Source organism: Mobula birostris, chromosome 3 (assembly GCF_030028105.1).
Source record: "Mobula birostris isolate sMobBir1 chromosome 3, sMobBir1.hap1, whole genome shotgun sequence".
NCBI classification, from domain to species: Eukaryota; Metazoa; Chordata; class Chondrichthyes; order Myliobatiformes; family Myliobatidae; genus Mobula; species Mobula birostris.
The window spans coordinates 118,961,937-118,984,846 of record NC_092372.1 but is presented as its reverse complement, the minus strand read 5'-3'; the positions used below and the strand labels follow the sequence as shown (position 1 = coordinate 118,984,846).

The 22,910-nt window shown below is 40.2% G+C and overlaps 1 protein-coding gene across 3 annotated transcripts in view; it reads right to left on the bottom strand.

Annotated features, from left to right (window-relative positions):
* The window catches only part of csde1 (cold shock domain containing E1, RNA-binding), a 104,355-nt gene that overhangs the window by 17,341 nt on the left and 64,104 nt on the right, over positions 1 to 22,910 (bottom strand). For all 3 annotated transcript variants that reach the window (XM_072253257.1, XM_072253258.1, XM_072253259.1), the window contains 4 exons: positions 16,861 to 16,968; positions 13,486 to 13,661; positions 6,902 to 7,014; positions 24 to 143 (listed from right to left, as the gene is read on the bottom strand). In XM_072253257.1, coding sequence (XP_072109358.1) covers positions 24 to 143; positions 6,902 to 7,014; positions 13,486 to 13,661; positions 16,861 to 16,968 — 517 coding nt within the window. The remainder of the gene's footprint in view (positions 1 to 23; positions 144 to 6,901; positions 7,015 to 13,485; positions 13,662 to 16,860; positions 16,969 to 22,910) is intronic.

Sequence of the window (22,910 nt, the reverse complement as noted above, 5' to 3'; positions counted from 1 at the left end):
ACAGCCACACAAGAAAAACTCACCTTCCTCCGTAATCTCAACAAGTCCCTGATACTCTGCCTGCTGTGGATCGACACTACGCAATGGCCTCAACACTTTCCCAGTATAGACTGTTGGATAGACTTCGTCACTGGGACCATTTACTGCAAGTAGAAAACATTTCAAAATGGAGAACATAATAAATTGTCACAACAACCATTGAAACTGTAGCAGCTGGTAGCAACAGAAACTGAGAAAGAACCACTTGCAGCAATATGAATTTCCCCAGATACACTTTGTCAGTTTTGAAACATGCCACACCAGTCAAATGGCAGATGCAAGGGTTCTGCAAACTTGCCACATGATACTTTCAACTAAGATAAATCAAGGATACTGCGTCTCTTCTTCCTGCAGTTAATACTAATCAAGGTTAACATCTGGCATCCTAAAATGATTTTAAAACAGTTTTTTTGTCAGATTAAATCACTATCAAAAATGAGATAAAACCTTGAAATAACAGAACAATTTTTGAAGTAAATGAGATTCCAACACTGCATCACATTTCTGTAGATTAGCACTAATGAATCTCAAATCTTTCCACTTTCAAAACATTAAACATTGGAACTCCAAGAACATTCTGATTATGCATTTGGAATTGCAGTCTTCATCTTGCAAAGGGAACTTATATAGGTTCCCAAATTTACTTGGCAGCAGAATCTATTTACTTCAAAGTTTCTAGTGCTTTAAAAACTTCAATAAGCAAAACTAATCTCTGATGGTTCTGTGAAAAACATCTACCTTCTCTTTATACGAATTGTTACAAGGATAGAATTAACACAAAAATTTGGTATTGTGCCTGAATGCACTGCTTATACAAATTTCAATGGATGTTAACAGACTACATGAACAAAGCAATCATGGAGACAACTTTTTTGTCAATGACCTTGAAATAGTTTTATTGTTGATTTAACAAAGGCAGCAAGACACCGGCTATACTTCATTAGGAGTTTGAAGAGATTTGGTATGTCAACAAGTACACTCAAAAACCTTTACAGATGTACTGTGGAGAGCATTCTAACAGTCTGCATCACTGTCTGGTATTGGCGGGGGGGCTTCTGCACTGGACTGAAAGCAGCTGCAGAGGGTTGTAAATTTAATCGGCTCCATCTTTGGTACTTGCCTACAAAGTACCTAGGACATGCCCTTTTCTCAGTGTTACCATCAGGTAGGAGGTACAGAAGCCTGAAGGCACACGCTCAGCAATTCAGGAAGAGCTTCTTTCTCTCTGCCATCCATTTCCTAAATGGACACTGAACCTATGAACACTACCTCATTTTTTAAATATATAGGGGTTTTTTTTGCACAATTTTTAATCTATTCAATATACATACACTGTAATTGATTTACTTATTATGGTTTTTTTTTCTTCTATATTATGTATTGCGTGTTGGTGCGTGGCCAAGTGGTTAAAGTGTTCCTCTAGTGATTTGAAGGTCGCTAGTTCGAGCCTTGGCTGAGGCAGCGTGTTGTGTCCTTGAGCAAGGCACTTAACCACACATTGCTCTGCGACCACACTGGTGCCAAGCTGTATCGGCCCTAGTGCCCTTCACTTGGACAACATCGGTGGTGTGGAGAGGGGAGACTTGCAGCATGGGCAACTGCTGGTCTTCCATACAACCTTGCCCAGGCCTGCACCCTTCCAAGGTGCAAATCCATGGTCTCATGAGACTAACAGATGCCTATTATGTATTGCATTGAACTGCTGTTAACAAATTTCATGTCACATGCTGGTGATAATAAACCTGATTCTGCTGTTCCTTCATTTTTTTTTTAAACTCTTAATGCCAAAAAACACTACATTTTTGAAAAACTCAGAACATGAAAGAGCCATTTATTTAACATTTCCTAACATGAAAACACAGGAAACAAAAGCTTTGATAACTCTCAGTTGTTCTAAATGCAAATTTCAATCAAATTCTCACAATTTTAAAAACATTTTGTCCCCGAGGACTAAGATGCATAAGTAGCATTATAATCACCATACTGTGATCCTCAGTGAACCAAATTAGACATAGATAGAACATTTGCACTTGAATGTTACAAACACTGATTGCAGGGCTTCCATTTTGTTCAGTGAACCCCTAACATGTAAAGTACAAGTCTTGTTCCTATAATCGTCCAAGGATATACGGTGTATCAGAAAGGTAGTTTAGTCGGCAGAGGGGGTGGTGTGGCCCTGTGTACAAGAAATAATATTAAATCATTAGAAAGGGATGACATAGGTTCGGAAGGTGTGGAGTCTTTATGGGTTGAGTTAAGAAATGGCAAGGGTAAAAGGACCCTAATGACAGTTGTATACAGGCCTCTAAACAGCAGCTGGGATGTGGATTAGAAATTACAGCAGGAGATAGAAAAGGTGTGTCAGAAGGGCAATGTCATGATAATCTTTAGGGATTTTAACATGAAAGTGGATTGGGAAAACCAGGCTAGTACTAGATCTCAAGAAAGAATTTGTAGAATGTCTAAGGGATGGCTTTTTAGAACAGCTTGTTGTTGAGCACGCTAGGGGATCAGCTATGCAATGATCCAGAGATGAGAGATTAAGGTTCAGGAATCCTTGGGAAACAGTGATCACAATATGATAGAGTTCACTTTGAAATTGGAGGAGAAACTAAATTCCAATGTGTTAGTATTTCAGAGGAATAACGGAAATTACAACTGCATGACAGGGGAACTGGTCAAAGTTGACTGGAAAGGGACACTAGCAGGAAGGACAGCAGAGCAGCAATGGCTGGAGTTTCTGCGAAAAATGAGGGAAGAGCAAGACAGATATATTCCAAATAAGAAGAAATTTTCGAATGGAAGAAGGACACTACTGAGGCTGACAAGTCAGAGCCAAGGTTAAAGCAAAAGAGAGGGCATAGAAGGAAGCCAAAGCTAGTGGGAAGATAGAGGATTGGGAAGCTTTTAAAAACCTGCAGAAGAAAACTAAGAAGGTCGTTTGGAAGAAAAAGATGAATTATAAAAGGAAGCTGGCAACCACTATCAAAGAAGATACTAAAAGCTTTTTTCTAAAAAAGTATATAAAGGGTAAAAGAGACCAATAGAAAATGACACCGGAGATATTGTATGAGAAACACACAGAGATGGCAAAGGAACTGAATGCGCATTTTGCATCAGTCTTCACAGTGGAAGACATCTGCAGTATACATTCAAGAATGTCAGGGACGTGAAGTATATGCAGTGAAAATTATGACTGAGGTGCTCTGGAAGCTTAGTCTGAGAGTGGATAAATCTCCTGGGCCTGACGGAATGCACCTTCCGGTTCTGAAGGAAGTAGCTGGAGAGATTGTGGTGGCATGAACAATGACCTTTCAAGAATTGAAAGGTTCAGGCATTGTACTGGAGGACTGGAAAATTGCAAATGTTACTTTGTTATTGAAGAAGGGTGGGAGGCAACAGAAAGGAAACTATAGACCTGTTAGCCTGACATCAGTGGTTGGGAAGTTGTTGGAATCGATTGTTAGGGATAAGATTATCGAGTACCTGGAGGCACATGACAAGATAGGCCAAAGACAGCATGGTTTCCTCAAAGGAAAATCCTGCATGACTAACCTACTGCCATTTTTTAGAGGAAATTACAAGCAGGGTAGACAAACGAGATGCAGTAGTTGTGGTGTACTTGGATTTTCAGAAGGCATTTGTCAAGGTGCCGCACATGAGGCTGCTTAGCAAGATACGAGCCCTTGGAATTACAGGGGAGTTACTAGAATGGGGGCGAAGCATTGGCTGTTGGCAGAAAACAGAGTGGGAGGAGGAGAAGATGGCAGTGCGACGGCAGTGCGCGCAGCCACTTCAGTGGTGATGTCTGTTATCTGTCAAGTAGGGGACCGTGCACAATTCTGATTTGATGGAGATGGACGTGAGAGTGCAGAGGAACATCTGGAAAACTTCTGAAATGCCCACTTCGCTGCCACTGCTACTGCATGGTAACCGGAATCTCCGGAGCAGAAGGCCCCGAAATCTGTTTCAGCGGCTGGGGCGAGGTCGAAGGCGCTCAGGAGGCTGTATCGGAGAGGCTGGTCGGAAACTCGAAGTTTTCGGATGGATGAACTCAAGTGTCGGCTGTGGTCGGCTGCTTCCAAGGCATCGGCAAGTTGCCGGTGCCTGGAGGTTTGTGGCAGGGAGTTTCTCCCTTTGCCGCCTGCTATCGGGGACTCGGGAGTCGATCGGCTCAGGGACTTTTGAGACTTTATTTACCGTGCCCATGGTTTGTTCTTCATCAAATTATGGTATTGCTTTGCACTGCTGTAACTATATGTTATAATTACGTGGTTCTGTCAGTGCTAGTCTTTGGTTTGTCCTGTTTTCTGTGATATCACTCCAGAGAAACTTTGTATCATTTCTTAATGCATGTATGCATTTCCAAATGACAATAAGAGGACTGAGTGTTCTCATAATCTAATCTAAAATAAAGGGATCCTATTCTGGCTGGCTGCCAGTTACCAGTGAAGTTCCACAGAGGGACTGCTACTTTTTACGATGTATGACAACGATTTGGACTATGGGATTAATGGATTTGAGGCTAAATTTGCCGACGATACAAGGATAGGTGGAGAATCGGGTAGTGTTGAGGAAACAGAGCCTGCAGAGAGACTTAGTTTAGGGGAATGGGCAAAGAAGCGGCAAATGAAATACAATGTTGGAAAGTGTATGGTCACGCATTTTGGTGGGAGAAATAAGTGGGCAGACTATTTAGATGGGGAGAGAATTCAAAATGCAGAGATGCAAAGGGACTTGGGAGTCCTTGTGCAGGACACCCTAAAGGTTAACCTCCAGGTTGAGTCGGTGGTGAAGAAGGCAAATGCAACGTCGGCATTCATTTCTATAGTGTGATATTGAGGCTCTGTAAGGCACTCATGAGACCACACTTGGGAGTATTTTGTGCAGTTTTGGGCTCCTTATTTTAGAAAGGATATACTGACATTGGAGAGGTTTCAGAGAAGATTCGCGAGAATGATTCCAGGAATAAAGGATTGTCTGGCAGCTCTTCGGCTGTATTCCCTGGAGCTCAGGAGAATGTGGGGGGGGGGGGGGGGGATCTCATAGACACATTCCAAATGTTAAAAGGCCTGAACAGATTAGATATAGCTAAGTTATTTCCCATGGTACGGGAGTCTAGGACAGAGGTCATGACTTCAGGATTGAAGGACGTCCATTTAGAACAGAGATGTGGAGAAATTACATTAGTCAGAGGGTGGTAAATCAGTGGAATTTATTGCCATGAGCGGCAGTGGAGGCCAAGTCATTGGTGTATCTAAGGCAGAGATAGATAGGTTCTTGATTTGCCAGGGTATCAAAGGGTATGGGGAGAAGGCAGGGGATTGGGGATGACTGGAAGAATTGGATCAGACTATGATTGAATGGTGGAGCAGACTTGATGGGCAGAATGGCCTACTTCTGCTCTTATGGTCTTATCTGACAAAAAAATAACTTCCTTAAAGTCAGGAGGCAATTGGTGAAATATTCATAGCATAGTCCATATGAATTTACATTACAAAGTACTTAAAATGCTCCATTGAAGGATTTTCCAAAGAAGTTAGTACAACTACATTCCAGAACCTTCAATACAAACAGCCCAGTTCCAAGCTACTTCAAGAACTTGGTTTCTTTTTAATATCTTTGCTTATTCACGTTTTAAAGCTCAAAATCTTGCTTCTACTACATTTTCCTGAAGATTAACAGATCTCTCCTAAACCTTGACCTTCCTAACATCATACAATATATTTCACTTTATCAAACTATCTCAGTTTGGAAGATTTCCCCTCAGTCCTTAACGTAAAGAGCACAGGAAATCTTGAGAAGTTAAACCTCCCTACTGCATGACAATACAGGATTCAACACTTGGCCATAATAGCCTGTTTGGTGGAACCTGACAAGCATGACTTGAGGGAGATTACTGTTCAGTTTATCAAATTTCCCAAGGAAAAATTTCAATGAAACAAAAATAAAAATTGCAATTGCCAGAAACTCAATTAACATGAAAAATACTCCTCAGATCAGACAGCATCCATGACGGGACAGAGATTCAACGGAACTGAGCAGCAGGGTGGGTTGGGAGAGGGAACGTGATAGGGCAAGTACAGCTTTTCAATTGGATAAATAATAGTAATGTGTAGAGAGCAAAAACAGAATGCATCAATATTTCAAATGGATGATCTACAGGAAAACTGGCCAGGCAATTCTGGTACAACCTGTAAGGTTCATGCACTGGGTTAGAGTTCTGTGGTCAGTCTGCCATCACTGAGGCTAAACAGAAAAAGCCATTGGATGCAAAGGCAAAGATTACAAGGATAGAATATGTAATGTTGATTTTCAGTTGAACAATGGCCATTTTAAAAATCTGAATGTAGCAAAAGGAAATGTGGATTGATTTTGGGAATAAAAACAGTAATCAGAATTTTTTTTTAAAACTACTTGTCAGGTACAAATACAATTTTCTGATCAATACACCCAAAATATTAACTAAAATGAAAATTTGAATATCATTTTTTAAATGGATTTAGAATAACAATCATAAAATAAAGCATAGTTTTTAAATACAAGCACAATAACAGAAGATAACCAGGTCACCGATTATAGATTTTATGTACTATTAACACTGAGTGTAGTTGAGATAGAAACACCAACAACTTCAAGGTATAACAGGCCTGCAGGTCACCTAATTGAATCTAGTTGTGACAGGTTTTGAATACGGGGATGTAGGTCATGGAAACGAATCTGATTAGGTCAATTTTGGCCAGATTTTAAGCACTCAAAGCATATAACTAATCAAGTCTTATTAAAATTGCCTCCTCACATGCAATGAAATTTTATCCAACCATATTTAACCAAAAAGTGATGACAATGATCCGTTTCTTACCTGCTGTAATCTTGGCAACTTTTTCAGCACTCACTTTGTTTCCTTTTCCCTTTGACAAACTGTATTCTACAATGTCTCCAACTTCCAACTCATCAACATCGCCCGAGAACTCACTGGGAATTGGAATATCAATGCACAAAATGTTAGTAGAGCCACAGTAATGCCCAAGTGTTGAAATGCATGCAGCACAGACATCTATATCCATTTTGTGCCAAGACCAATATAGTCAAATACTGTCCACAAGAATGAATTAAACCAGCCCGCTTAAAATACATTTAAATCACCCCACAATACTTGTATCCATGTTTAATGGTCCTAAAGTAACCATAAACTATTTACACTATTTTCAAAACTGCTGGTCAGAGCTGACAGACAAACATTTCCAAAAAACACTAAAATAACCTGATTACAAGGCAACCTGAGAACACTGTAATCACTGTCAAAGTGCTTTAGATTATAGGTGATTTCTAGGTTGTGTGCTGAACCATTACAATTGAGAGATACTCAGCCACAGTAACATTTCCTGTTTTATATACAACTATCCAGGTGTATGGATTAAAAACGACAGCATTCCAAAAATTTCTCAGATGAATGCAAGAACATGGATCTTACTATATCATGCAGCCAAAAATTCTTGATGTAGAGAGATTACTGAGGACAACGTGCAGAAACATTTCCCCATGACAAACTGGCTAAAATAGTGAAAGAACAATGCAGTATGAACAGGGAAGAAAATCACAATGTGATATTCTACTTCACTTACAATAATTTAGTTTGTTAAATTTTGTTGTTTGAACTGGAGTTGGGTGTTGGGAACTCAAATGAATCAACAGATGTGATAACCGTATTCAAAACCACTACGCTACCAGGGTTGTCACTGTAATGTTATTGTTAGTGTGACACTGTCACAGATAAGGGCATTGGATTCAATTTTGGTACCGCCTATTGGGAGTTTGCAAGTTCTCCCCATGACCATGTAGGTTTCCCCTGGGTGCTCTGGCTCCTCCCACAGTTCAAGGACAAGCCAGTTGGCAGGTTAATTGGTCAATGTAAATTGTCCTGTGATTAGACAAGGATTAAATAGGTGGGTTGCTGGGCTACATGGCTCATTGAGCCAGAAGGCCTTGTTCCATTCTGCATCTCTAAATAAAATTAAAAAAGAAATAAAATAGAGGCAGTATTTTGGAATCCACTAGTATCGCTATGATAGCATCATCACAATGTTCAGTATGAACTAACTGGGCAGAAAACATAGCTTTGCCAATGTTGTTTGAGCACCAATGAAAAAGTTGCTACATTTAAATTCACTCCTAGAATAGTGCCTTGAAAAATTATTCAGTCCCCAACATTTAGTTTCACATTTTTCTCTTTTTCTAAACTTAACACTTTGAAGTAAGATTTTTTGCACTAATGTACAAAACATTGTGTATCATGTCAAATCAAAAGAGAAATCCCAAAACCCGTCAACAATTTACTAAAAATTATAAACCAAAATTGAGTGTCTGAAGTAGTATTCATCCGCTTTGTAGTTCCTATACTAACTTTTCTCAGGTGCAATACTGTGTATCATCTTACCAAGTCACCCAATTTGTTGATGTAGAAAACTGGGAGATCAGCTCAATAATACCCCCTAAAGGTAGATTTTCAACAGACCAAACCAAAATGAAGACAAAAGAGCATTAAAGGCAAATTAGGGAAACAGAGAAGCACATCTCAAAAGCACTTGAAAGAGGCTACTGTGACACCAACAGTCACTGAGTGAGCTGCAGAAGTCAGTGGCTACAACTGGAGATGAAGTTCTTGCACAAAAAAGGCTAGATACTTTACTGATCCCAAGGGAAATTACATTGTCACAGTAGCATTAGAAGTGCACAGATATACACATACTGGGAGAGAGGAATAAAAAGTTACCTTAAAAATAAGATGTGCAAGATTTACAAGTCAAAGATTAAAGATCTAAAAGACTTCCAAGTTTACACTGATAAGATGGTGGTACAGTTACCATATTATACAGCATTGGTGCACATTCACATTTCCCAGATAGGAATGATGGTAGTACTGCACACTGTCTGCAATAGCAGGGTATAGTAAACAAAGGTTAATAACAGTCTAACAGGTCATCACTTCCCTAGCTTTTGGTTGACTCATTATAGAGCCTAACAGCCAAGGGTAAAAATGACCTCAGAGTGCTCTTTGCAGCAGTGCAGTTGTCTTAAGTCTATTACTGAAAGTGCTCCTCTGTTCAGCCAGGGTGGGATGCAGAGGGTGAGAAACATTGTCCAGAATTGCCAGGATTTTCTGAAGGGTCCTTTGTTCTGCCACAGCCTCCAGTATGTCAAGGCTTCTATAACAGAGCCAGCCTTTCTAATCAGTTTACTGAGTCTGTTGGCATCACCGTGTTAATGCCATTGCCTCAGCATACAACCGCACAGAAGATTGCACTGGCAACAGACATGTGAAGGAGAGGCCCGCATTCTCCAAAGGACCTCAGACTCCTCAGGAAGTAGATGAGACTCTGGCCCTTCTTGTACGCAGCCTGTGTGTTGGTGCTCCACTCAAGTAATCCAGTAATCCAGTGCACCCCCAGTAATTGTAGGTCCTCACCACATCCATGTCCTCACCAATAGTAACAGGGAGCAGTGCAGGCTTAGTCTTCCTAAAGTCCATCACCATCTCCCGTGTCTTTCTGATGTTGAGCTGCAGATGATTCAGCTTGCACCATTCACTGCACATTTATGTAAGAGTAGCAATGAAGGTGCCTTGGCTTGAAACAAAGACATATCCTTGCCCATAAAAACTTTTGTAAAGCGTCACTTAGAAGATAAAATAAAGATGCTGAAATAGATCTTGTGGTTGGATCAGACTAAAAGTGGAACTTCCTAGCCTCAGAACTAGGTGGTATGTGTGGCATGTCTAATACTGTCCATCAGCCAGGTAACACCAGCCCCAAGGCTTGATGGAGATATTAAACTATCAATCCCGATCAGATTTACAGGCCTTGCTGCTGAAAAAGCATCCCCATAGCATCATACTATCATGCTTTTCAGCAGCAAGGACTGTAAATCTGATCAGGATTAATAGAAAGATGAATGCTAAATATAGAGATCATGGATAAAAGCCTGTTGACCTCTGCCAGAAGCTGAAACTGGGGAGGAAGTTAGTCTTTCTGCAGGATAACAACCCAAAGCACACTGTCTGAGAAACCATGAGTGGCTTCAAATGAAGAAAATTGATGTCCTTGAGCGGCCCAGTGTCCTGACCTTAATCCAATTGACCATCTTTGGCAAGCTCTCAAAATTGCTATCCACCACCACTCCCCACTTAACATTGCACAGCTTGAGTAATTTTGCGAGGAGGAATGGGCAAATTATACTCCTTCACATTGTGCAAAGCTAGTAGAGACTCATATAAAAACACTACTGGCTGTAATAGGCTGTGAGAGATGGTTCAACTGAGCAGAGAGGGATAAATACTTTTGAACTGCAGTCACTTCAGTTTTTCATGCTTCATAGTTGTCCCTGTCTTTTGGGCTCTTCTGTGAAAAAGGAGCATGAGATTCACAAATAAAAATTCTCAGTTAAATTGATCAAAATCCCTAGTTGTAATACTAATTAGTGTGAAGAGTTGGGGATGAATAGTTTTACAAGGCACTTATTCCTTTTGTGGAGGATCTGCTATCATTTCTTGGGGATATTCTGAAGGAAAAAAGAAGTTTGAAAATGGAAACAAGTAGTGAAAATAAAAAATATTGTATCAAGCAGGTCATTTGTGTGCTCCAGATATGCACAAACGGATGAAATACCCACTTTGATTTCTATACATCTTTGGCAATCAACTGTGTGCCTTGGTTTGGTTAAAGTTGAAGATTTATGCAGGGGAAAGAGGTTTAACATTTGCATGGGTCTAAGATACAGTCAAACTGATTCACCAGTGCGGTTGCTTTGACATTGATAGTTAAACATCCAATGTCAACTAAAAAACTAAGCTCAGTATCAGCAATACCACATTTTAAATTAAATGCATATAGCTTTGCCAAGGTTAACCATGCACTTTGCAACATCCTGTCCAAAAAGATTTTCACTTCTAAACAGGAAGTCATTTTAGATTTGAACACAAGTCAGATCAAGCTCAAATTAGGCTGATGTTCCAACTTACAGGTAGGATGATAAAGACTCGATTTTTAAAAAAAACCTGGTCTGCTCCCAATTATACCACAGTCTCAATATACTTCACCAAATTGTGCTTAAATCCTATAGTCTACTGTTCCTCAGCAAGTACTACATCACTGTTAAGAGCTGTCTCAAACAGGATTAGAACAAAATGAATTCAACACCGATATGGATGAGATTGTAGCTGCATCACGAAATGGCAAAGTCAATGCTTCCATTTTCAAATCTTGTAACAGCCAAGATTTCCATAAAATCTGACTCGCTACAATAAATCTTGTTAGCAAAGCCAAAGTTGTTTTACATTTATAAAAAAGTTTCTGTCATTTATGGATATGTCTAAATGTATCCAAAAGGTACCAGACTGTCTAATGCTTGGGTATCAATTAACTTTGTTTCACTGAGCATATTCATTGCAAGACTTTTACAACAGCATACAATGGCATTTTGGAAAGGCACATTTGTGTTAGATGATTCTAGAGTGGCTATTGTCATGAAAAAGAATGAACTTTTGGATAAAATGTGCTACTGAACAACATCTTTCCTCATTCAATGAAACATTGGAATTACCTGGCCAATCCTGGCCTCACTCCTTCATAAATATTCCCTTTACCCTATTATATCCCTCCCGTAAGTAAAAACTAACATTATTTTGATGAAGAATAAGGAAGTGATAACCATTTTATTGCATAGATGCCAATTTCTAACATTGTTTTTATTTGTACTCAATGTTATAGAAACATAGAAAATAGGTGCAGGAGTAGGCCATTCGGCCCTTCGAGCCTGCACCGCCATTTATTATGATCATGGCTGTGCTAAACAGCTTTTAAAGTAACAAAAGCCACCATTTCTCCCCCACACAGATGCACTGCTTAGAATACAAGACAATCCCTCCCTGATCCAGATTCTCCTCAACCCAACCACACCCTCAGCACACTGCTTCCAAGTTTGCATTTACTATTTGCAGTCCTGCAGGAGTAATGAAGCTGTACCCAGGCAGCCTGAGCAGTCTTACGTGGGTGAACAACTCTCGTGGTAACTGAACCTCGAGCACCAAAGCCCTAACTGGGACCTTTATTCAGCCCTCTATCACCTCTACATGTTGCCTTAATTAGGGATTTCAAAAATTGTTCAAACAGATTTGAATCAAAATGTAAATACTATTATAGTGCTTTAATTTAAGCTAAATGCAAAGACAAGGCATGTATCTTTCCTATCAAGAGTGAGCAGCCCTTTTAGGTTATATTGTGTGCAGTTCTGGTCCCCTAATCTGAGGAAAGACATCCTTGTCATAGAGGGAGTACAGAGAAGGTTCACCAGATTGATTCCTGGGATGGCAGGACTTTCATATGAAGAAAGACTGGATGAACTGGGCTTGTACTCGTTGGAATTTAGAAGATTGAGGGGGGATCTGATTGAAACGTATAAGATCCTAAAGGGATTGGACAGGCTAGATGCGGGAAGATTGTTCCCGATGTTGGGGAAGTCCAGAACGAGGGGTCACAGTTTGAGGATAGAGGGGAAGCCTTTTAGGACCGAGATTAGGAAAAACTTCTTCACACAGAGAGTGGTGAATCTGTGGAATTCTCTGCCACAGGAAACAGTTGAGGCCAGTTCATTGGCTATATTTAAGAGGGAGTTAGATATGGCCCTTGTGGCTACGGGGGTTAGGGGGTATGGAGGGAAGGCTGGGGCGGGGTTCTGAGTTGGATGATCAGCCATGATCATAATAAATGGCGGTGCAGGCTCGAAGGGCCGAATGGCCTACTCCTGCACCTATTTTTTATGTTTCTATACTATGTACACCAGTTGCAGCTGGCATGAAGTTTAAAGGTCAGATATAAAACGAGTCTGACCCATTGGTTGAATACGTCTGCACTCCACACTGCTCAATGAAGAGGTCAGTGTTACCAATAGGAGTTCTTCATCTAGTTAGATCTCTCTCAGTAGATCATAAGACTGCAAGATACAGAAGCAGACTTAGGCCTTTGCCCCACCATTCCATCATGCTGACTTTCCTTCTCAAGCCCATTCTCCCACCTTTTCCCTATGACCTTTGACACCTTACTAATCAAGAACCTACCAACCACTTTAAATATACCCAATAACTTGGCTTCCATAACTGTCTGTGGCAATGAAACTGCTCATCTGTTGTAAAGAGACATCATTCTATTCTAAACTCTCCCACAAGTGACCAAAACCTGGTTTCCAAATTCCCCATTAATGCAAATCTGAAAATACTCACTTTCAAAAGTAACAATAAAGTGTAACACTGGAAATATTACAAAATATGCAAATATTTTAGCAAAATGCACACCCAATGTAAACAAGTTTGCTGAGAAAAGGCAATGCTTAAAGCATTTTATGAACAGCGTCATGCTCTGTAAGTGCAGTGCAAGTGTCAAATATGTTGCTCACCTGTAGTGAAAGAAAATTTCTTGATCATGTTGAGAAGTTTCGATGAAACCAAAGTTATCTTTCAATGCTGCCACATATCCTACAAGTCTCTTAGCACTGGGGTTACGATTTAGAATTTTGATTGATACTGCACTCTGTAGACCAGTTCTTTTAACTTCACAAATGCTAAATTCAATCTATATGAAGGATTAGAGACAAGAGCTACTTTAAGCAAGTAGTAATTAAATTGACAATCAATGCCCATTTAACAAACTATCTGTACAAAGCTAGCACAGATCTATCAATGGAAATGCACATAACGGTACAGAACAGCAATAGGTCCAAAAGATACTTAGTGAGTTAACAATTTATTCAGCTGTTAGCTCATTTCACAAGTAATGCTAATGAATAATTGATCACTGACACTCTGGTTAAGTGAGTGAAACTACCTTGCAAGTTTAACACTGAATTGCAATAATATATCACTGTATTGTATTATTTAATCTTTTTATAACAAATATTGAGAGGCACCAGTCCACTCAAATCAGATGAGGCACTACAATTTTGTGGCCCAAGGCCCATAAAAATCAGGTTTTAATCAGCTAGACTTAAATTTCCCCACATCAGATGACAGGTGGGCCATTTGAAGAGGACTGTGTTCCCAAGTAGAGCAGACATTCCTATTCCTAATCGCATATCAATTGCAAAACATATGCAGCTGCTTCATACAGGAGACAATTCAAATACTATTCAATGTTTCATTTTAACAATGCCAAGTAGGTAGGGGCATATTTACAAGTGAAGGCATCCAAAGACAGAAATTCCTCAGAGGGAAGCATGCAGTGGATGGACATAAGCTTTAAGCTAGAATATACCACATGGATTCAGTTTACAAACGTACCCCTTATTATAATGTAATACATCAGCAACACCCTTCATTCAGCCAAACATTGAACACTGCTCCATTGAGAGAACCGTAAACTGAGAGCTTCAGTTGGAACTACTGCTACAAGCTCTCCAATGATAAAATGGGCAGAGGGAAGGTATAGTCATCCTAGACCTTGCTTCATTCCCCACCAGCCTCTACATCCAATACACCCTTTATCATATCTGCACATAGGAACAAAAACCTTCCACCAGCCACCCATTTCTCACCACTTACCTTCCCAATTTTCCCCTATGAACACATGAGGTGTAGCACTCCTTGTTACACCTCCTGCCTCACCACCACGCCTCAGGGACCCAAACAGTGCTTTCAGGTGAACTGGAGGTTCATGTTCCAAACGGTTTATTGCATTCAGTGCTCCTGATACGGCTTCTTCTACATCAACAGGATCAAGGTCAGATAATTTGCAGAGTGCCCGCACTGTCTGTAATGGACAACCCAAGTTCCCAGTTGCATGCCATTTCAATACCCCTTCCCACAATGACCTGTACATCTGTGGTCTTTGCCACTGCCAGGATGAGGACCAATGTAAAATACAGGAATAACACTTCATCTGGGTACCTACAACCATGTGGTATGAACACTGAATTTTCCAATTTCAGGTAAATCTTGTTGTGTTCTTTGAGGGCAAGTGCAGAGCACACCAGCAGGATACAACTGAGCTTTACTGATAACCTTGGTTGTACAGTATATGACCTCCTCCCATGTGGGAGTGGCAAACTCAATGGCATAGGAAGAACACTCAACTACTACTACAACCCTCACTCTGGTTCTCCTCACCTACCACTCCCCCACCGCTCAGTCCTGATGCAGGGTTTCAACCTGAAATGTTGACAATTCCTTCCTCTTCACTCCTTGCTCCTTGATTATGGTTCTCTAGCAGACTGCAGCATTATGAATATCATGTTTGTCATCCACTGCAACTGAGTTTGAATTGGCTATTTGAAACTATATTATTTATCAATGAAGAGGAATACAAATTTTCGATTTATCCTATTCTGAAGACAAACTGAAGAGAAAGGGAATTGGAGAATAGGGCTGTTGTCCATTACATTCTCACAAGCAAGATTGTAGAAGTATGCATCAATAATGTCAGGCATAGTGGATTAGAAATTGACACCTGCACTGCAGTGGAAATCTTGCTTCACTCTCCCAAAGACAAACTGCAATCAAGACAATTTCCTACATAAATCTTACTGGACTCAGACTTGTAAACATACTAATTCAGCAATAACTGCACTTACAAAAATGTGCAGGGATGTGTGCACCAATACCTATGTTAAAGACAAGAGAGTTTGAAAATGTTATACATCCTGCCACAATACACAATGAGAACACCCATTAGGAACATACTTCTTGCTTGCAGTAAATATAGCTCTAGGCAACATAGCCAAAACAAATTGTTTTTAAATCTAATCTTACAGGACAAAAAACTATTGACAAATAACTCTGCTGTTCTCAACTATAGCCACCTGGTGGCTCTGCATCTCCTTAATTTAAATGGAGGCAAAATGAACCTGAAAATAGGTAAACATCATTATTAAGAGCTTGTTAATAGTCAAGAGCACCCTTTTTATTAGTCAGTATTATCACAATGTCTACTCAAAACAATCCTCAGAGAGGGGTGGGGGATAGAAACAATTATTCATTGACAGGAAACTGAACTGGCAATAAACGGCAAAAGCTACTTCATGATTTGTTTCCTGATTTTGCAAAGCTCTTTTATCAACATGTTAACTGTGATGGGAAAAAGTGCAGCTTCAACAAGCTGAATCCAATCTAGGGAAAAATGTTCTTCCATAAAAACCTGAAGGGCACTAAGCACATGGAAACCTTCAAAAAAAAAAAAAATCGCATACTGCCAACAGACAAATATCCAAGATTCATTTATTCTCAAAGAATGTATAAATTATACAACCTTGAGATATGCTTGCTCACAGGTAGACACTATCCTTAAGCATACAAATTGTGTCAGTACCTTTGCTATACTGACAGCAACTGCTTAAAGTGGTGGCGAGCCACCACTGTCAAGGACAAACAGGACTGAAGATCAGAAAATGCTAAATGAATCCCACATTTTGTAAGCTACTATTGAAAATGCTTCCACACTCCTCACCAGCCCACTTCACCTCCAATTTCCCCCCTTTCCCTGGATTAGCAGTTATTCCAGAATCCTCTAACAATCCTCAAACCATACAATCTCAAATCCCCATGTCTCAATTCTTAGAAGTGATTTCTCAAAATATTTTATTAAAACTGTATGGAAGGAAGAATTTGTTTTGTGTTTAAAATTCTACAATAAAGCACCTTAAACTCTTCACAAGATTTTTTCAGTGATGACTGAACTAAGGTTTAACGAGACTAAAATCTGGTTTCCTATTAAATCTTAAGAGCTGTCATTTTAATCTGACTAGCAAAGGTAACATTGACTGTAAAAAAGTTTCATGTACCTTATCACCAAGCTGTGGAATTGCACACCCTTCCAGTTCCTTTATATGGTATGGTACAGTCATTCTTATCCCAGCTTCATCATATGCAATTACTCCCTCTTCACAGTCCTATAGAACAACAACAGAAAAACTTCAGCAACAATGGTTAGCACACAGATAGCACATTAATCAGATTGTTAGCAGAAGTCTTTATCATTAGATTCCTAAAAAATGTAACTACTTTCATTAAATGCACCATGCCAAAAAAATTCACAATTTAAAATCTACATATAAACTTTTCAATTTTAACAATTTAGAAGTTAATTTTTATGTATTTTTCTCAAATTTAATGCTGCTTGCCTGTGAAAGATATTGCCATTTTGAATGTGGTACTGAAAAATGTCCTCAGTAACAGCACATAGGGAAAGACAAGGGAAGGGCATGCCCTTGCATACAAAATCTCTGAAAGTGAGTGGACAAGTACAATAAGGAATAGTGCCAATGGCTTGCATTGCAAAGAATTTGAACACTAGAGTACAAGATTTCTTGATCCAATTACAGTGGGTCCTGCAAAAAAAACAGATTCTGAAATGTACAAATCTTGTATACCCCTTTTAAAGACAGACAAGTAAAGGAATGTAGGAAAGGCTTACCAGATTGATTCCTGGGATTGCATGGGGCACTGGGTCAAAATACTGATGATTGCCAATGAAGGAGAGTTTAAGTATACTTGGTCTTACACCCAATCAAGAATGAGTGGTAATTCCACTGAATTGTACAAAATTCTCACAAGACATTATAGGAAAGATGCATGGAAGTTGATACCACCAGTGATTAGGAACAGTGGTAGTCCATTTTGAAACTGGTCAAGATTGAGATGAGACATTTCTTCTGGCAGAGGATGGCGTATCTTTGCAATTGTCTACCCTGTATGGCTGTGGAGGCTGCCAGGTCTCTGCAAAGAAATGCATTTATTTCTTGATATCAAGTTGGGGGGGGGGGGGGGGAAGAAGAGAAGAATACTGGAGGAAAACAACTACGGTAGACAAATCAGCCATGACCTTGATCTGGCCCTTTGTATCTGTTCTATTTCTAATTATGTGAATCAGGATGGGAGAACCTTGTGAAGCCAGGATGGTGTGTTGCTTACCAATGCTAGGTCAAGGATGTCTCAAGAGTGGCTGCAGAATATTCTCAAGAGGGAGGATGAGCAGCTAGAGGTAGTGGTGCACATTGGCTTCAATGACATAGGTAGAAAGGGGGAAAGAAATTCTGCACAATGAGCATAGGGAGTTAGAGAAGAGCAGGATCGCCAAAGTCATAATCACTAAAAATTATTCCCAGAGCCATGTGCTAGTGGGGGGGGGGGGGGAAGTGGGCTGATATAACAGATGAATGAGTGGTTGAGAAACTGATCCAAAAATCTGAAACCCTGTACCATTGAGATCTCTTCTGGGGAAGGTACGACTTCAACAAAAAGGACTGGCTACACCTGAATCTGAGGGGAAACAACATCGTTGTGGATAGGCTTGCTAGAGCTGTTGGGTAGGATTTAAACTAATCTGACAGAGGAAATGGGAATCCAAGTGATAGAGCTGAGGTTGAGGCAGTTGTTATACAGTGTAGTAAGACTGGGGTATGGGGGCTCTGGATAGAGGTAGTACCTTTGATGTCTGGCATGCTGCTCCCTACAAGACATGGTGGATGGGCATCACTGGTCCCCATCCATCTCCTAAATCTCTCACGTGTTGGCTGCAAGCACCATACCCTGGTAAACTGCTTCAGCTGGCGGGCTAAACCAGGTGAGGGGGTGGTGTTAACACAGCACCACTGGGCGAAGGACCTTCATGATGAAGTCACCAGCCGGGACGGAAAGGTTCTCAGATGAACTATAACGGCCACGTGTTCATGACCAAGGCGAGCCACCTAGTTGGAGGAAATTGGCTGTGGTCAAACCTGAAGAGGGTTGGGCTCCACCAGGTTTCAGATGCCCAAGACACACCGCATGATGAGCACACCAAAAAGCTGGTGCAAAACTTGCTGTGACAGCGCCCCGAGAACCCCACCAGGAGTTAAGGGTGGAGGAAGAAGAAGAAGAAGTAGTAGTAGTAGTAAGACTGAGGAAGGACAAGCAGATGACAGGACAAAGTTTCAGTCGGTGTAAAAGGTGTCAAAATAAAAAAGGGTGATGAATACAGGACTGAAGGTTTTATATTTGAATGCACACAGTATTCAGAATAAGGCAGAATCTGTCGCGCAGGTGGAGATTGGTAGGTATGACATTGTGGGCATCAGAATCGTGACTGGAAAAAGATAAGTTGGCAGTTTAACATCCAAGTATACATACACTAACAAAAAGACAGGCAGGTAGGCAGAAGGTGAGGTGGCACTGTTAAAAAAAATATAATCTTTACAAAGAAGTGAAAGGATCAGAAGATGTTGAACCCACGTGGGTAGATTTAAGGAACTGCAAGGACAAAGACATTGATAGGAGTTATAGACAGGGTTCCCAACAGTTACCAGGATGTGGGATAGAAATTACCATGGGAGATAGAAAGAGCAAGTTAAAAAGGGCAAATTTGTGATAGCCATGGGGAAGTTGATTGGAAGGGGACACTAGTAGGGATGACGGCAAACCACAATGGCTGGAGTTTCTGGGGGCAATTCAGAAGGCGCAGGATAGATACATCCAAAGTATTCTAAAAGGAGGATGACTCAACTGTGACTTACAAGTCAAAGACAGCACAAGAGCATCATGGGCATATAACAGCAAAAATTCATGGGAAGTTGGAGAATTGGGAAGCATTAAAAATTGCAGAAGGAAACTAGAAGCCATAATGAGAGAAGAAATTTGAAGGTAAGCTAGCTAATATCAAAGGGGACACCAAATGGTTTTTCAGATATACAAACAGCAAGAGGTGAGAGTAGATAGTAGATACTTGATCACTAGAAAATGACACTGGAGTGATAGTAATGGAGGGAAGAGACAAAGATGACAGACAACTTCACAATTATTTTGCATCAGTATACCAGAAATTTGAGAATGTTGGGGTAGAAGTGAGCGTAGTTGCTATTACCAAAGAGGTGGTGTTTGGGAAACTAAAAGGTCTGAAGGTAGCCAAGTCACCTGGACCAGATGGACAACACCCCAGGGTTCTGAAAGAGATATTTGAAGAGATTGTGGAGGCATTAGCAGTGATCTTTCAAGAATCACTAGATTCTGGAGGACTGGAAAACTGCAAACATAGCTCTGCTCTTTAAGGGAGGGAGGCCGAAAAAAGGGAATTACAGGCCAGTTAGCTTGACTTCAGTGGTTGGAAAGATGTTGGAGTCAATTATTAAGGATGAAGTTTTGGGGTACTTGAGGGAACACATGATAAAATAGGCCAAAGTTAACAGGGTTTCCTGGAAATCTTGCCTGGTAAATCTATTGGAATTCTTTGAAGAAATATAACAAGCAGGATAAACAAAGGAAATCGGTGGAGGTTGTGTACTTGAATTTTCAGAAGACCTTTGACAAGGTGCAGCACATGAGGCTGCTTAACAAGCTAAGAGCCCCTAGTGTTACAGGAAAGATACTAGTATGGAAGATTGGCTGACTTGGCAGGAGGCAAAGATTGAAATAAAGGGAACTGGTGACTCGTGCTGCTCTGCAGGGGTCTGTGTTGGGACCACTTCTTTTCATGTTATAAATCAATGATTTGGATGACAGAATTGACATCTTTGTAGCCAAGTTTGTGGACAATATGGAGACAGATGGAGGGGCCGATTGTGTTTAGGAAGCAGGGAGATTTTAGAAGAACTTAGACTGGGAGAATGGGCAAAGTAGTGGCCAATTGAATATTATGTAAGGAGTATCAAGTCATGCACTAATAGAATAAAAAAAGGCACACCATTTTCTAAATGAGAAGAAAATTCAAAAACTCAGCTGTGCAAAGGGACTTGGGAGTCCTTGAGCAGGATTCCCTGAAGGTTAACTTGCAGTTTGAGTTGGTGGCAAAGAAGGTAAATGCAATGGTAGCATTCATTTCAAGAGGACTAAAATATACGTGCAAGGATGTAATGCTGAGGATTTAAGGCACTGGTCAGACTGCATGGAGTATTGAGTAGTTTTGGGCCCCTTTATCTAAAAGATGCGCCGACATTGGAGAGGGTCCAGAGGTTTATGAGAATGATCCTGGGAATTAAAAGTGGTAACATAAGAGGAGCGTTTGATGGCTCTGGGCCTGTACTCACTGTAGTTTAGAAGAATGAGGGAGGATCTCATTGAAACCTACTAAATAATGAAAGGCCCAGATAGAGTGTATGTGGAGAGATTGTTTCATTTTAATAGCAGAATCTAGGCCCAGAAGGCACAGCCTCAGAATGTAGGGATGTCCATTTGCAACAGAGATGGAGGAATTTCTTTAGCCACATTTGGGTGCAACTGTGGAATTTATCTGCCATGGATGTCTGTGAATGCCAAGTCATTGAGAATTTTTAAAGTGGAGGTTGGTCAGTTCTTGATTAGACAGGATGTCAATGGTTAAGATGAGAAGGTAAGGGAATGGAGTTACGAGAGATGATAAATCAGCCACCAGCCCAGATAGGCTGAATGGTCTAATTCTGCTCCAATGTCTTGCGGTCTAAGCACAAACAACAAAATCATTACTACTCTTCAGACCACTGTCCTGAGTTCAAACCACTTTATCAATAATACTGCCATCATTTCAAGTTCTGGTGTGTGAATGCTTGATAACACCAGTGCTCAGCTGATCAACTCAAATTTGTCCTTGTTCACATACCTTAGACAGCATTCCAGCTTGATTTAATTACCTGGCACTGGCTGCATGTTATGACCATCTGCTGTAACATAGAATGTAACCACTATGCCTTAATAACACTGCCACTGAAGTTAACTGAACCAATGCTTGCTGCTGGGGTAATGAAGAGTACTGCAAAGGCAGGGTTTTCAGATACAAATTACTTACTCCCAACTCAAAGCACTTCACCACTGACAATACTTTGAGAAAGCAATATGCGGCAGAATATACCACACTTGACCAGTGAATACAGCTGCAAAGTTAACACCATTTACAAAGCAAAGTCAATTGTCACTCATGCAGATCGATTGAGGTCACTCAATTCTACCAAAACTCATGCATTTTATGAATTGCTGACCGCTTTATCCATGATCCTTTCAACTTTTGCTTGAAAGCATTACACCCAAGGCAAAACCCTCTTAGGAGCACAAGTTTCAGTGTCTAAAGTAAGCAGACTCTTAATATGCAAACAACCCTTAGGTTGTTACCTCATCTTACTTTGCTTCAGCTCAAGTTTTCATTTTACTTCTGACAAGAGATTCTGCAGATGTTGGAAACTGGAGCATCACACACAAAATGCCTGAGGAACTCAGCAGGTCAGGCAACATCCAAGGACAGAAATAAACAATTGACATTTCAGCAAGAAATATCAAATGTTTATTCTATCCATTGATGGTGCTTGACCTGTTGAGCTTCTCCAGCATTTTGTTGACATTTTCCTCTGTTCCTTGAGTTTATTGTCTTTTTTCTAAACAATTACTTTGCTCAAGTTGCTTTATAATTCTTTGGTTAACACTATTCACCCTGCATTCTTAAACAAGTTTACCGACAAACAGCCTGCAAGGCATTTCAGGAAGGAAGTGTTCTTTAGTAAACTAATCCAAATATCTTTCTTTTTAAAAATTTTAATGTGCAAATCACACAAACCATACATATCCAAAATTAGGTTTCTCAATTTTGTTCAAATCTGATCTTAGTGACATGCTTTTATAAGGCAAAGTATTCTATCAATTACAGCATCTGAATAGAATGGCTGTTTTATAACGATTTTATAGAACTGGAAAATAGCAATAGGAGATTACCATTTCACCTGAATTTCAGAGGATGCTGTTGGATGACCGGTCTCAATAATTAACCAAAACAGTCTCTACCAGGGTTCTGTAAACCTAAAAATACTTACTAAACAACAGCCAACTGGGTTTTCCAAATCTTCAGTTGATCTTCAATGCAATTTTGTGGAGATTGCACTAGCTAGTGTGTAAAGGTGCG